This window comes from Phoca vitulina, unplaced genomic scaffold, assembly GCF_004348235.1.
Source record: "Phoca vitulina isolate PV1807 unplaced genomic scaffold, GSC_HSeal_1.0 scaffold3, whole genome shotgun sequence".
Lineage (NCBI taxonomy): Eukaryota > Metazoa > Chordata > Mammalia > Carnivora > Phocidae > Phoca > Phoca vitulina.
Genome location: NW_022589706.1, coordinates 46,547,067 through 46,560,135, shown reverse-complemented (window position 1 = coordinate 46,560,135; position 13,069 = coordinate 46,547,067). Strand labels below are relative to the sequence as shown.

At 31.8% G+C, this 13,069-nt stretch overlaps 1 protein-coding gene across 1 annotated transcript in view; it reads left to right on the top strand.

Annotated features, from left to right (window-relative positions):
• TECRL (trans-2,3-enoyl-CoA reductase like) overlaps positions 1-13,069 on the top strand; it is a 116,578-nt gene that overhangs the window by 14,703 nt on the left and 88,806 nt on the right. The window contains exon 2 of the mRNA XM_032398024.1: positions 11,905-11,956. Coding sequence (XP_032253915.1) covers positions 11,905-11,956 — 52 coding nt within the window. The remainder of the gene's footprint in view (positions 1-11,904; positions 11,957-13,069) is intronic.

Genomic DNA, 13,069 nt, shown 5'->3' with positions numbered 1-13,069 from the left:
GGAAACAGGGGAGACTGTTAGTCCCAAGGGCTGTTGAAAAAGTCCTATCAGAATGGACATTTACTTATGACTCTGAGGGCTGCTCTCTTGGGCATGTTCTTGTCTGAAGGGCTAGTGTCAGGTAAAGGTCACTGCAGGCTGCTGGGCAAACAAAACAGATGCCAAAGCAGCAATATCTTAGCTTAGCTAAACTCTTGACAAAACCTGAAGATGAGCAGAGTGTATTAGTTATCAGACAGTTCATGATGAAAGAGTTCTTAGTTTTTTCATGATCTAACAGTTCAAACAAAAAAGATTAAAAGTTGTGCTTAACATAACGTACTTCTGAGAAATAATTTTGTTTTGGTATTTTTGTGCTTTTCTTCGATTCTTTTTTTCCAAATAAACTAAAAGAAATTATATTTTAGGCGTGTGCCTTGTCCAGATTAACATTTTACTGGTACTTTGGCTAGCCCAATAAAGAGCTATCAAAATCATTACTGAACGTGTTGCTGTGAACTTAATGTTATTTAAATACAACATACTTTTTTTTAATTGTTCCTTTTATAGATTGTAATGCTCAAAATTATCCAGTAACAACTTTCTTTCCTGTACTATTACTCATAATAGTAGTATTTAACAAATGAGGAGTAAATTAAGGCAACATTAAGAATTCAACATTCCATTTTTTGCTTCATTTTGTTTTTTAATTAACTAAAGGCTACAGGGCAAGAGGTCTGAAGGCATAATATCACAGAAAGTGGAAACTGACATTGATATCATTTAAGCCTTTTAACATCCTCACAATACACATTTGTGCTTCTTAACAACATAGAATATAGCAATGACAAAATTTATATTTCTGTTAGAATTTGTGTAATTATACATAAATGTGAGTGATCTTAGATTTACGTATGCTTACACTGCATCTTACCATCTGCTGTGAAATCTATGTTATTTACATGGCTACATGATAAGAGCTCGAAGGTTTGGAGGCAATCATTGTTTGAACTTGATATTACCCTTTAAGTGTGTTCAATGGATCATCAAGTTCCTACAAGAATATCTTGCAAGGTCAGAACCCCAGAATATGACCTTTCTCTTCCCTTCCTCCTTCCTTCCTTCTTTCCTGTTTTTCTTTCTTTCTTTCTTTCATATACATTGAAGAATACCAGTCTTCCACTGTAATAGATCCTGGGAACACTAGTGTGAAAACCAAACCAAACCCCCCCCCAAAAAAAGTTCCCTCCTTTTCAGACATTCTCTGTATTTTGATGGATAATCACATGTAAGTAGTCCAACACAAGATAATATGACACAAGCCAAAATAGAGTCATGAACGAGCTGCTAAGTCCAAGTGGATGATTTTCTTTTTTACTGCAGAAATTGAGAGCGGCTTTAGAAAACTTCTCCAGTTATAAACAGTCCCGACACACTGGCGGATCATCCCGAGGACATCTCTAATAGTAAAGGGCAATCTTCTAAAGTAGAAATTATCTCCTCTAAATGCCTTATATCCTCAGCTTTTCAAGCTTTAACTGAAGGCAGATAGCTATAGAGACACCTCTGGAGAATTTGGGAAGGAAAGCAAAGATGAATTCTCTACCCATTTAAGAGTTTCAAATGTGCAAACTTTTCGGGCTCCGTAACATTAGTATGTTATATTTTATTAGTGGCTTTTTAAACTGACAGTCATCAAATAATTTTCAATCCTTGTTGATCTACTGGGATTCAGCTAAGTAACCTGAGCCCACCAGTCTGTCACCACATAAAGCCTATGAATGTCACACTTATTTATTTTCCTATGAGAAGTTAGTTCTCTTTTAGAGATTTATTGTGAACTTCCTACTACATCAACATATTGGATATTTTATTTGAGAATTGATCTTCCTCTTAAGTCAAGAATTCTGTACCTCTGCCTTCTTATAAACTCATCATTTTAACATCATTTTGTAAAAAGTGTGAATTAATTATCACCTGTCTTCTTTCTTATTGCTGTTTAAGTTCCTTATTACACATTTTCACTGCCTCCAAAATAAACATTTAATATTACTTCATGTTTGGGCATTTCTGACTTTTCAATTATTGGCTATTTGATTTCTTAAAAATAAAAATGCAATGTAATTGTAATTTCTTTTAGCAAAATATTTGATGAATTACTGGCTATATAACTGAGGCCTTCATTTGTCAGTACTGGTCTGTGTGCCATTGAATATTTATTTATTATCTGTTTCTCATTAACATCATTTAATAAAATCCATTTGTAATCTGAATTTAATTTAATAAGGACTTTAACATAGAATCCCTGAGACATTCAGAAGATATGCTACTTCTTTTTTACAGATAGGAAAATTTCAAAGAGCTTTCACACTAAAATTCCTGAGAAACTACTTTTGTCTTAAGAGATATTTTATGTAGAATTCTTTTAACTCGACGTTATAAGAAGCATATAAACAGCAAGAACAGCCACAAACCCTGAGCTGTTGAATGCTAAAATGAAATCTGCTTCATTTCAAAATGAGAAGAAAAAAATCAAGTACATTTTTCTACAACTATAAAAAAAGAGATCCATAAATGTACTTATTTGCTTTTACTTTCAATCAGCATTTCTGGCATTGCATAGATATATCTTCTTTTTTTTAATTTTTTATTTAAATGCAATTTAGTTAACATATACTGTATTATTAGTTTCAGGGGAACATAATGTCTTCTTAGAACTTTGTTGGCAATAGAATTCCTCTAACTTAAATTAATGGTCCAAGTATGTCATGATTTAAATATGTAAATACAACTTCACTAAAATACTTAATTTTCAAGCTATTTCTTCTTGGGTCTATACTGTGCTATAATAGAAAAAAAAATCTGAACTCACAGCTTAGCTCTGCTTCTGCACAAAATGACACCATATCCACTCTGCCAGCTTACGTCTCTTCTAAATAGTCACATCATCCACCATCACATCCATCCTAAAAGGAGGAACCAACATGTGGAGTACTATAATACATAATGCATGTGTGATGGAAAGTGCTATTTTTTCAGATGGGTCCCTGCTGTTGCCTCATGGTTATTCATTTAGGAGGCTGAAGACACTAACACTCAGCAAGTGATTGCAAGATGATCAAAGTGTTTCCATCAGTAGAGAATTCATGTGTGGAGCTAATTCTTTAATGAGCTGACAGAGAAAGTCTCACCTTAGCTTATCAATCTGCTTCAGTTCTCTAGAATTTCTCCCTGTCTGTACTACATTCAATCAATCAGTATATCATTTTATTCTATACACAATATATCTCTGAACTTTACCATCCAAATTCAAATCATTATCACTTCTAACATACCGACTGATCTATGTGGGTCTTCACCAAACACCCATGGAATATGTAGCAAAACAGTAAATATACTAGAGTTTGTATCTGCTATACTTACAGCTCATACATGTTCCACAGTATCACCTGGTGAAATAGAACTTGGAATTTATTATTATAGGTGAATCATTTATTATTGCAGTACCATTTTAATTGTCACCTAGTGTCTGTTCAATTTACAGAAGCCAGACTGATTCTTTTAAAACTTGAGTTATATCATGTCACTGCTCTGATGAAAACCCTCCAACAGCTACATATATCACTCAGAAGAAAATCCAAGGTACTCTCCCATATTCTAGAAAGTTATTCATTATTTCCCACCTTCATCTCTCTGGTCATGTGTTTAACCACGCTGTTCCTAACTCACTCTGCTCCGAACACACTGGCCTGCTTGCTGTTTCTCAAATACTCTGGATGTGGTGGTCCATCAGGGTCTCTGTCCTTGATGTTACTTCTGTCTGGAAGAATCTTCTTCAAGCTATCTGCATAGTTTGCTATCTAGCTTGGGCTTTTGCTCATACATCTTTTTCTTCCTATCAAAATCATATTTCTTCTTTCCATTATTCACATCTCTTACCTCCTTTATGTTTTCTTCTTAGAACTTGTCATCCTTGGATATATTACGTATGTATTTCTTTATTCTCTGTCTCATTTCTTAAATATTAGTTATAATTGAATATTAGTTCAATGTGTGCCATTGGGCCATAGTATTTTAGAAAGTGCTTTCACGTATAAAACTGCTTATAATTAACCCAGTTCTGTTTCTTATTGGCTATGGGACAGGACACAGATCTCTTCACATCTGAGTGCATTAGTCTCTGCTCTGTCAACTGGGGTAACAGTACCGAACTCTGGGTTGTTAGGAGTTCACAAGATTTAACTGTTTAGAAAAGTTCCTGGTACATATAAGACACTATGTAAGTGCTGGCTATTATTTTAAAATAAAATGAGAGAGAGAAAGAGAAAGAGAAAGAGAGAGTTTTTCCACTCTGACACATAGAAAAGTTACTGGTACATAGTTGGTGCTCAACTAATACTTTTGAATGAAACAACAAACTCCACACATATTTACCATATCATATTAGTTGTTAGCTTGGATCCTTTTATGTTAATAAAATACAAATGTTATTTGCATTTGTATAATGGCTAATGATTGATTTGTATAATAAATATCCAATATAATGCTTGGAATAAATATTATGAACAGCAAGAAACGACAGTGAATACTTTCTCAAGTTTTTTTTTTTTTTTTTTAATCCATATTAGTTAAGTGAGTGGTTGTATAACTTCAGGAGGACATTCATATTTCATGACCACAATTTTTTCACCTTTTAAAAAATCTCAGTGTCACTTACTTCATAAGGTTGTTTATGATCAAGTGCCTATCTGTATAGATCGTAAAGCAGTGCTTATAATGATAAATATTCAATATATTTTCCTCCATTCCTCTACCTTCACCTTTTTCACCCCCTCTGCTATGTCATGTACTATGGTGAAGAATAAGTTTTGAACCAGGTTATTTGCATCCAAAGTCCATTCCTGTAACTTGTTAGCTGTGTCACCCAGATAAATTACTTAACCACTTGGAGCCACAGTTTTCTTTTATGTAAAATGAAGATAATGTTGTATCTAAAGCCATAAAGATGGTATGTTAATTAAATTACTTAATAAAGGTAAAGGTCTTGGAATTGTGGTGGACTCTTATTAAGCATTCAGTGATGTTAGTTATGACTGCTAGCAGTATTCTTAATGGTTTTCAATGCTATTTCTCCATTCCATATTAATTTAAATCAAAAATGAGATAAATGATTTAATTACAACATTGCACTAGGAGAAAACAGACTTCGGTGATGAAAAATGATAATCTATATCAAAGTAATAGATGAAAGAATAGCAAATAATATATATCAAGCATTGAAATTGATCTAAGTTCTAGGTCTCAATAACATTCAGTTTCTTTAAGGTCCATCGTAGCTGTTTAGGACACCTTATGTCCAGAAGAGAAGTGGTAGGACTCCTTACCTGTATTACACTTTTTTATCCCCGTTTTGTACTGTATTTAATAATAACATTTTGTTTAGACTTAAAATTGTCTGCATTGGGATCATAAATTATATGGTTGTACAAAAGTACACTCTAGAAGCCTATGTCCTTCAAAACTACTTTAGAAAGAAATTGATAGAAGTTATTTTTCCAGAAATGCTAGCTGTACAAGGGGGAAAGAATGCTGCTGTGCCTCGTAGTTACCACTTTTGTACCATGAGGGACAGAGGCTGAGCTGTCTGCCATATTCACTGAAAAAGAAATTTTGATTATTATTTACAGTCACAATTTTATGGACACTCTACATGACATGTTCGTGATAGAAGTAATTTTATAATTCATGTAAAAAATAGTTGATCTCATATGGAATTATTGAATATTGTATATTACATTCCTCAAGCTAATATAACACTGTATGTTACTAACTAGAATTAAAATAAAAACTAAAAAAAAAAGGAATAACAAAGAGATAAAGAAACTGAAAAAAAAGAGCCAATCTTATATTTATTTAACATCTGATGATCTGACCATTTTTATTTCTCTCATGTGCCCAAGAAGTTAATGTCTTGGTCAAAGATGGAAAGCATACACTTTATGTGAAGGAGGAAAACTGAATTGTATTTCATATCCTATCTCCCCATCCCCCCACATGCTAAAGGAACTCATATTTTCCAACTACTATGATACTACAATAATGTTTAAAATATATAACATAAAACCTATCTATATATCTATATCTATCCATCAAGAAGATGGCTACATAGATGAGGACATGGTGTGTGTGTATTTTGAAATGTAGGGGATAGAGGGCCAAATATTTGATGATCAGAAAGGTAAACCCCGTTGAACATTGTGCTGTTTATTAAGAATTTTTGGCAGGTCCTCACACAGGAGATTGGTAAAATTAAACTTGCCTACTTCTTTGAAGTAACTTGTTTTGTGCTATAAAATGAAGGTGAGAAGCATGCATTTATTTCCTGAGGGAAGCTTTCAGAACCTAATCTAATTCACCATCTTTTCTTTTTTTAACTTCTGCTAGAAATAAGCAATGTTCTGTGTGATGTCTGCTTCTTCAGTGTAGATCCTAGAGTGAGGAAAATGTGCAGTAGATCCATAAGCCGCTCTGTGATATACATGTAGTGTGTGTGAAAAATAAGCGTGTATTGTTTTGAACCACATTTATGACACAACCTATTTTGAGAAGTGCATTCAATGAAACTTGAATTAAAATGATTAAATCTTGTTTAAAAAGATAATTTAAATGATAAAAATCATTTCATGATTTTGTCAGTTCATTACTAAAGATTCTTTTATCATTAAAATAACTTACAACAAAGAAAAATAGAGAAACAGTTTCATATCTCATTGTCATTTTTTTCCTCTTCTACTTAAAACTGTAAGGCAGGACTACATCAAACTTAAAAAAAGAAAAAATCTGCACAGCAAAGGAAATCATCAACAAAATGAAAAAGCAACCTATGAATGGGAGAAAATATTTGCAAACCACATATCCACTAAGGGGTTTATTTACAAAATATACAAGGAACTCATACCACTCAAAGCAAAAGAACAAATAATCCAATTTAAAAATGGGCAAAGGAGCTTAAAATAGGTATTTTTTCCTAAGAAAGCATACATATGCTCAACAGACATGAAAAGATGCTCACCATCACTAATTATCAGGAAAATGCAAATTAAAACCACAATGAGGTATCACCTTGCAACTGTTAACAATGGTAATCTTCCCAAAAAGACAAGTGTATCAAGTGTTGGCCAGGATGTAGAGTAAAGGGAACCCTGTATACTGTTGGTGGGAATGTAAATCAGTACCACCATTTTGGAAGATAGTATGAAGGTTCCTCAAGAAATTAAAAATAAAACTATCATAAAAAATAGGGGTCCCTGGGTGGCTCAGTGGGTGAAGCATCCGACTTTTGATTTCAGCTCAGGTCATGATCTCAGGGTTGTAACATTGAGCCCCACCTCAGACTAGCTGGGTGTGAAGCCTGCTTAAGATTCTCTCTCTCTCCCTCTCCCTCTGCCCCTCCCCACCCACTTGCACTATCTCTCTCTTTCAAAAAAATAAAATAAAATAAAATTGAATTAATTAAATTAATAAAAAATAGAACTATCATATGATCCATTCATCCAATTTTGAGGTATATATCCAAAAGAAGTAAAATCAGTATCTCAAAGAAATATCTGTATCCCCATGTTTATTGCAGCAATGTTTACAAAAGCTAAAGTATGGAAACCACCTAAGTGTTTATTGAGAGTTGAATGAATAAAGAAAATTTGGTGTGTCTGTGTGTATAAAATGGAATATTATTCAGCAACCAGGAAAAGGAAATTTTGTGATTTATAATAACATGGATAAAACTGGAGGGCATTATGCTAAGTTAAATAAGTCACAGTGAGAAAGACAAATACAAAGACAAAGACAAAGCATGATATCACTTATATATGGAATTAAAAAAAAATGAATTCCTAGAAACAGAGAATAGAAAAGTGGTTTCCGGGGGCTGGGGGTGGGGGTAAAATAGTACAAAATTTCAGTTATAAGATGAATAAAGTCAGTGATTCTATTGTATAACCTGATGACTATAGCTTATAACACTGTGTTGTATGATTGAAATTTGCTAAGAGAGTAGAACTTAAATGTCCTCACCAAAGACAAAAAATGTGAGGTGATAGATGCGTTAATTAACTCAATGGGGGAAATTCTTTAACAAACAATGCATATGTATATCAAATCCTCACATAGCACAGTTTTAGTATCTTACCATTTAATTTGTCAATTATACCTCAATAAAGCTGAACAAATATATCATAAAAATATTTTTAGTTACGATCTGAAGATTACTTATTGTAAAATATCTGTTTACTCAGAATACTTCCTATCCATTCCGAGTAAAATATATGCAGTATATGCAAGTATGTATCCCATTTGCTAATGTAAAACCTTCCAATGGAAATTCTTAGAGGAATATTTTTCACTTTCCTGAATTAATCAATCTTAAAATATGATTCTCCAGGCTAGTACTCTTCCTTGTGTCCCAAAAACCAGGAACAAAAAGCTCATGCCAGTTAGCAAAACTGCACCAAATATTTTGCCTGTATGTGCGTGTGTGTATTTTCATGCCTCTGCATTTATTCATTTCTATTCAATTCATCTTTTATTCTGTTTTTCTGTGTCTTTACTGCGGGACACATTTCTTTTCTAAACAAAGTTTACTGACAATTTTTGGTGTGGTCATGGCAATTACTGTCAAATGAATTTCAAAGAGGTTGTTGTTTTTCCTTATCCCTTAATTTTCATTTCTTTAAACAGGATAAGCAGCATTCTGAAGACATCTGTTCATTTCAAGGAGTTCCTGAGAAAGTAGCTGAAATTTAGTTCTAAAAAGTAGCAAGAGTACAAAAAGAGTTTTACTGTGTAATATTGCAGTATCTGCATAGGCAGCAAATTCAAGCAGATCCTAGATTTCCATTGAATGTGAAAAGTTTTTTCAAAGTCTATCAATTTAAATTGTTGGATAAAGTAATAGTGACCCAAAACTCAATCACGATCAGTTGGAATTAGAAGTAAATTTTTGATTCAACTAACAAACACCATTTACCATGTCTATTTAACATTTTAAGATCAATTTCCTCTAATGAGAAAGAAACATTAATGAAGAGAATTTCAGGATTTCAGATGTCAGAATACTTATGTCTCCCATCTGCACAATTAATTGTGATTTATAAAAGTGAACAAATTATTGTGATGATAGTTTGTCTTTTTTAAGAGGTATTAAAACTGGCTAAAAAGTAAGTTATTATGAATAAACTTTCTGATGAAGCTACAGAGACATCGATTTTAGTAATCAGAAGTCTTACATACTCTGGTAATTATCATATTTTCCTCTCTTTGTGTTCTGAGTACAACAGAAGGGCTGGAGGAGTTGATCAAGCACAGTCTTGTGGCTAATTGAGCAATACTGTCTGAATCATTTAATAGTTAATTATTTTTTTTTCTTCTGTATTTGACTAAAATTGCTCCAGCTAGGGCAGTTCTCAAAGATTTATTCAAAATCAACACTTTTCTAACATGTGAAAGTCAAATGTAATTTTTAAAAAGTAAATTAAAAACTTTGTTAAAAGCTTGCAATAACAACCCATTTCCACACGTAGGTTTCCTTCAGGAGAATATAACCTTAGTTTTGAAAATTTGCAAATTCAGAGAAAAAATGCATATATCAAATTAGGAGACTTTCTTTTATTTTTTATTTACTTTTTTTATTTTTTTATTATTATGTTATGTTAGTCACCATACATTACATCATTAGTTTTTGATGTAGTGTTCCATGATTCATTGTTTGCGTACAACACCCAGTGTTCCATGCAGAACATGCCCTCTTTAATACCCATCACCAGGCTAACCCGTCCCCCCACCCCCCTCCCCTCTAGAACCCTCAGTTTGTTTCTCAGAGTCCATAGTCTCTCATGGTTCATCTCCCCTTCCGATTCCCCCCCTTCATTCTTCCCTTCCTGCTATCTTCTTCTTTCTTTCTTTTTTTTTTTTTTTTTAACATATAATGTATTATTTGTTTCAGAGGTACAGGTCTGTGATTCAACAGTCTTAAACAATTCACAGCACTTTCTTTTAAATTATTCTAGGAAAACATAGCTTTTCCACAGAAATCTACTTGAGAAAGATTTTTCATACCTGATTTAAAAACTTCTGTTTTCACATGAATTTGCACTCACAGCTTTATTTTTTTGTTTCAACAGAAGTGACGTTAAACATTATTACATTTTATATGGTGCACTGGATGTTGAAACGCAGACTGCAATAACACCAGGTCTTTGTCCTCAAGGACTTCAGAGATGGTTGGAACAACTAGCATGTAAACACAAAATAATATGCCTTCATCAAGTGAGAGCTGAGCAACAGTGAACTCTAACGAGCTATTGATCATGAAAATTACTTGTTTTTCCAAATTAGATGGCCCTTGAAATGAGGGGTGGACAAATAATTGATACTCTAGAAAATAGTATATGGATTTTAGGCATCCTTATCAGAGAAAGCAACATATAAAATTTCTTTGTGTTTAAGTAGTGGTAAGATAAAACCAGAACAATGTTAAAGCACCATGTTTTAAAAAATATAATTCAAATATAAGAGTTAAATCATCAATATTAAAATGAAGTATAATATGTTCAAGTATATAAATATATATTACCCTATCTAAAAACTGTTTTATAAATATTTATAACCTCTTCCAAATAAGAGCAATGTTATGAAATATTTGAAATTTTCATACAGATTCTTTAAGGTTCTTCTGTTCTTTACAACACTCCCCAAATGGGAATTAATATCATCATTCTGTGCTTCAATCTTAGAACTTTTTTATTTAGTAAACCATATTCATAGAAGAAATTAGAAAAAAAACATTCTATGAATAATGTAGCCCACCCTTGGTTATAGGTCTATTAATCAGAGAGAGGAATATGGTAAAATCAATGCATTCATTGTTATACTTTTAATATTTAATTAAATATTAAATATAATATAATAATGTTAATTAGAATTACCTGGGGTGTTTTTATATGCCATCCTTTATGCACTTTTATTATTCACTTCACTCTCTCAAAATAGCTGTAAGACTTTAGTGTAGCAATAAAATACATCATGAACACAATATTCTATATGTGTTTAGAGAAAGGAAATATATTTTCTTACATGGCCATGGATTTGTCCTTTGTTAAAGATCTTGAAGTATTGTTGAGTTTTTTCATAAGCCAATGAAAGGGACCAGAGGTAGAGAAAAATTTCAGTTAGCAAGTTTGATATGAACAAAGTCAGAGAGTCAAAAAAATGTTGTATTGGCTTGAGGTGTTTAAATAGAATTCTCATCCTCATACATTTTGCAATTCTGATGAATCCATATATCTAACATGAATAAATACTAATAATATATCTAATTATATATCTAATATATCTAACATGAATTTTGATAGACTTACCATTTTGAGATGGGAATTTTAATAACATAACTAATTAGGGGGCTTGGATAGGATATTTTTTCAGATGATATTCTGTAGTAAACATTTTCCTCTTTTGCCCATATAAATCAACCTCATATACTGAAGCTTCTCTGTTACAAACTCTTTTACCTTCTGTCTATCTTGTATATTTATTCATATTTTAATTGGTAGTCTCACCAGTTTGGAAACCAGAAATTGAATATTATGGACAAAGAAGATTCAAAAATATATTTTTGAGGTGACCATTTAATAACCTCATATAATGACATCATTATTGCTACATACAAAAATAAAATTTTAGGAAAAGGCATACAGATGCAATATTTCAAGGTTGTCAAAGCAGTAATGAATAAAAAGTCAAACAAAACACACTGGTTATTTCATAATAATTTTATACTTTACTAAATTATGTTTTCTTCTTAAAAATATAGCAAACAAATAAATACTTTTTTAAAATAATTCTCTCTATATATTTTCTTTTCCTTTTCAGGTGGTGCAAACATCTACTATTCATGATGTTAAACAAAAATTCCACAAAGCATGTAAGTTTTATACATAATTTAGAATTTATGTTACAGTTTTCTCAAATTGGTTCAAATGTATCTGTAAGAATAAGTTCAATATTATGATGGAAAGAGTGTATGGAAATCATATTTTTACAAGAAACTCAGAAATAATGTGCTATATATCTATTGACTATATTTTCGTATCTAACTCTAATCCACAATTCTCTTAGTTTTTCACAAAATTATTTTGTCCTTCATATTTGAACAAGTATTTACTTATATGTAAGCAAAATATTAAGCAAAAACTTTACTCCATGTATTTATACTGGTCAAATATCTTTCACATAGAGATTTTTTTACAGCAAATTAAAACTATACTATTTAATTTTATTAGTAGCCAAATTTACCTCATTAAGAGGTGTCTTTGTTATTTACTTAGAAATATTTATATGAGGTTTATTTAAATTGGATTTTTATTTTACAATTTTACAATAACGTTTACTCATAACTTAAACATCATGAAAATGTCTATAATTACTAGGAAGCATTTTTTATAGACTTTAATTTTAAAGCAGTTTTAGATTCATAGCAAAACTAAGCAGAAAATACACAGAGTTCTTATATACCCTCTGCTTTCACACATGCACAGACTCTCCCACCAACATTTCACATCAGAGTAGTACAGTTGTTACAATTCATGAACCTACATTGACAAATCATTATTTCCCAAGGTCCATAGTTTACATCAGAGTTCATTCTTTGTGTTGTACATTGTATGGTTTTTGCTAGTGAGCATTTTCAATCTCTTGTATTTATTTGAACAATATTTCTTTTCTGAAAATCTTAAAGCTCGCAATTTAATGCATCAGTTTAAAAATAAAGTAGGTAGAATTTTTAATAGGAACAGATAGCATATATAGTATGAAATATAATTATTTAAAATATGCTTAACCTGTTTAAAATTCTTTGGGAAGGTAGGTTCTAATATTTACCTCAAACACATGTAGGATTTAAATATGCAGAAATGAACCAGGAGGGATTATGGTAAGGAAAAGAGAAAAAAACAAGTGCAGAGATCTGTCATGGAATTGATTCTCTAACTTTTAGAATGAAAATAAATTTCCCTGTATATTTTTGCCAGTACTTTCT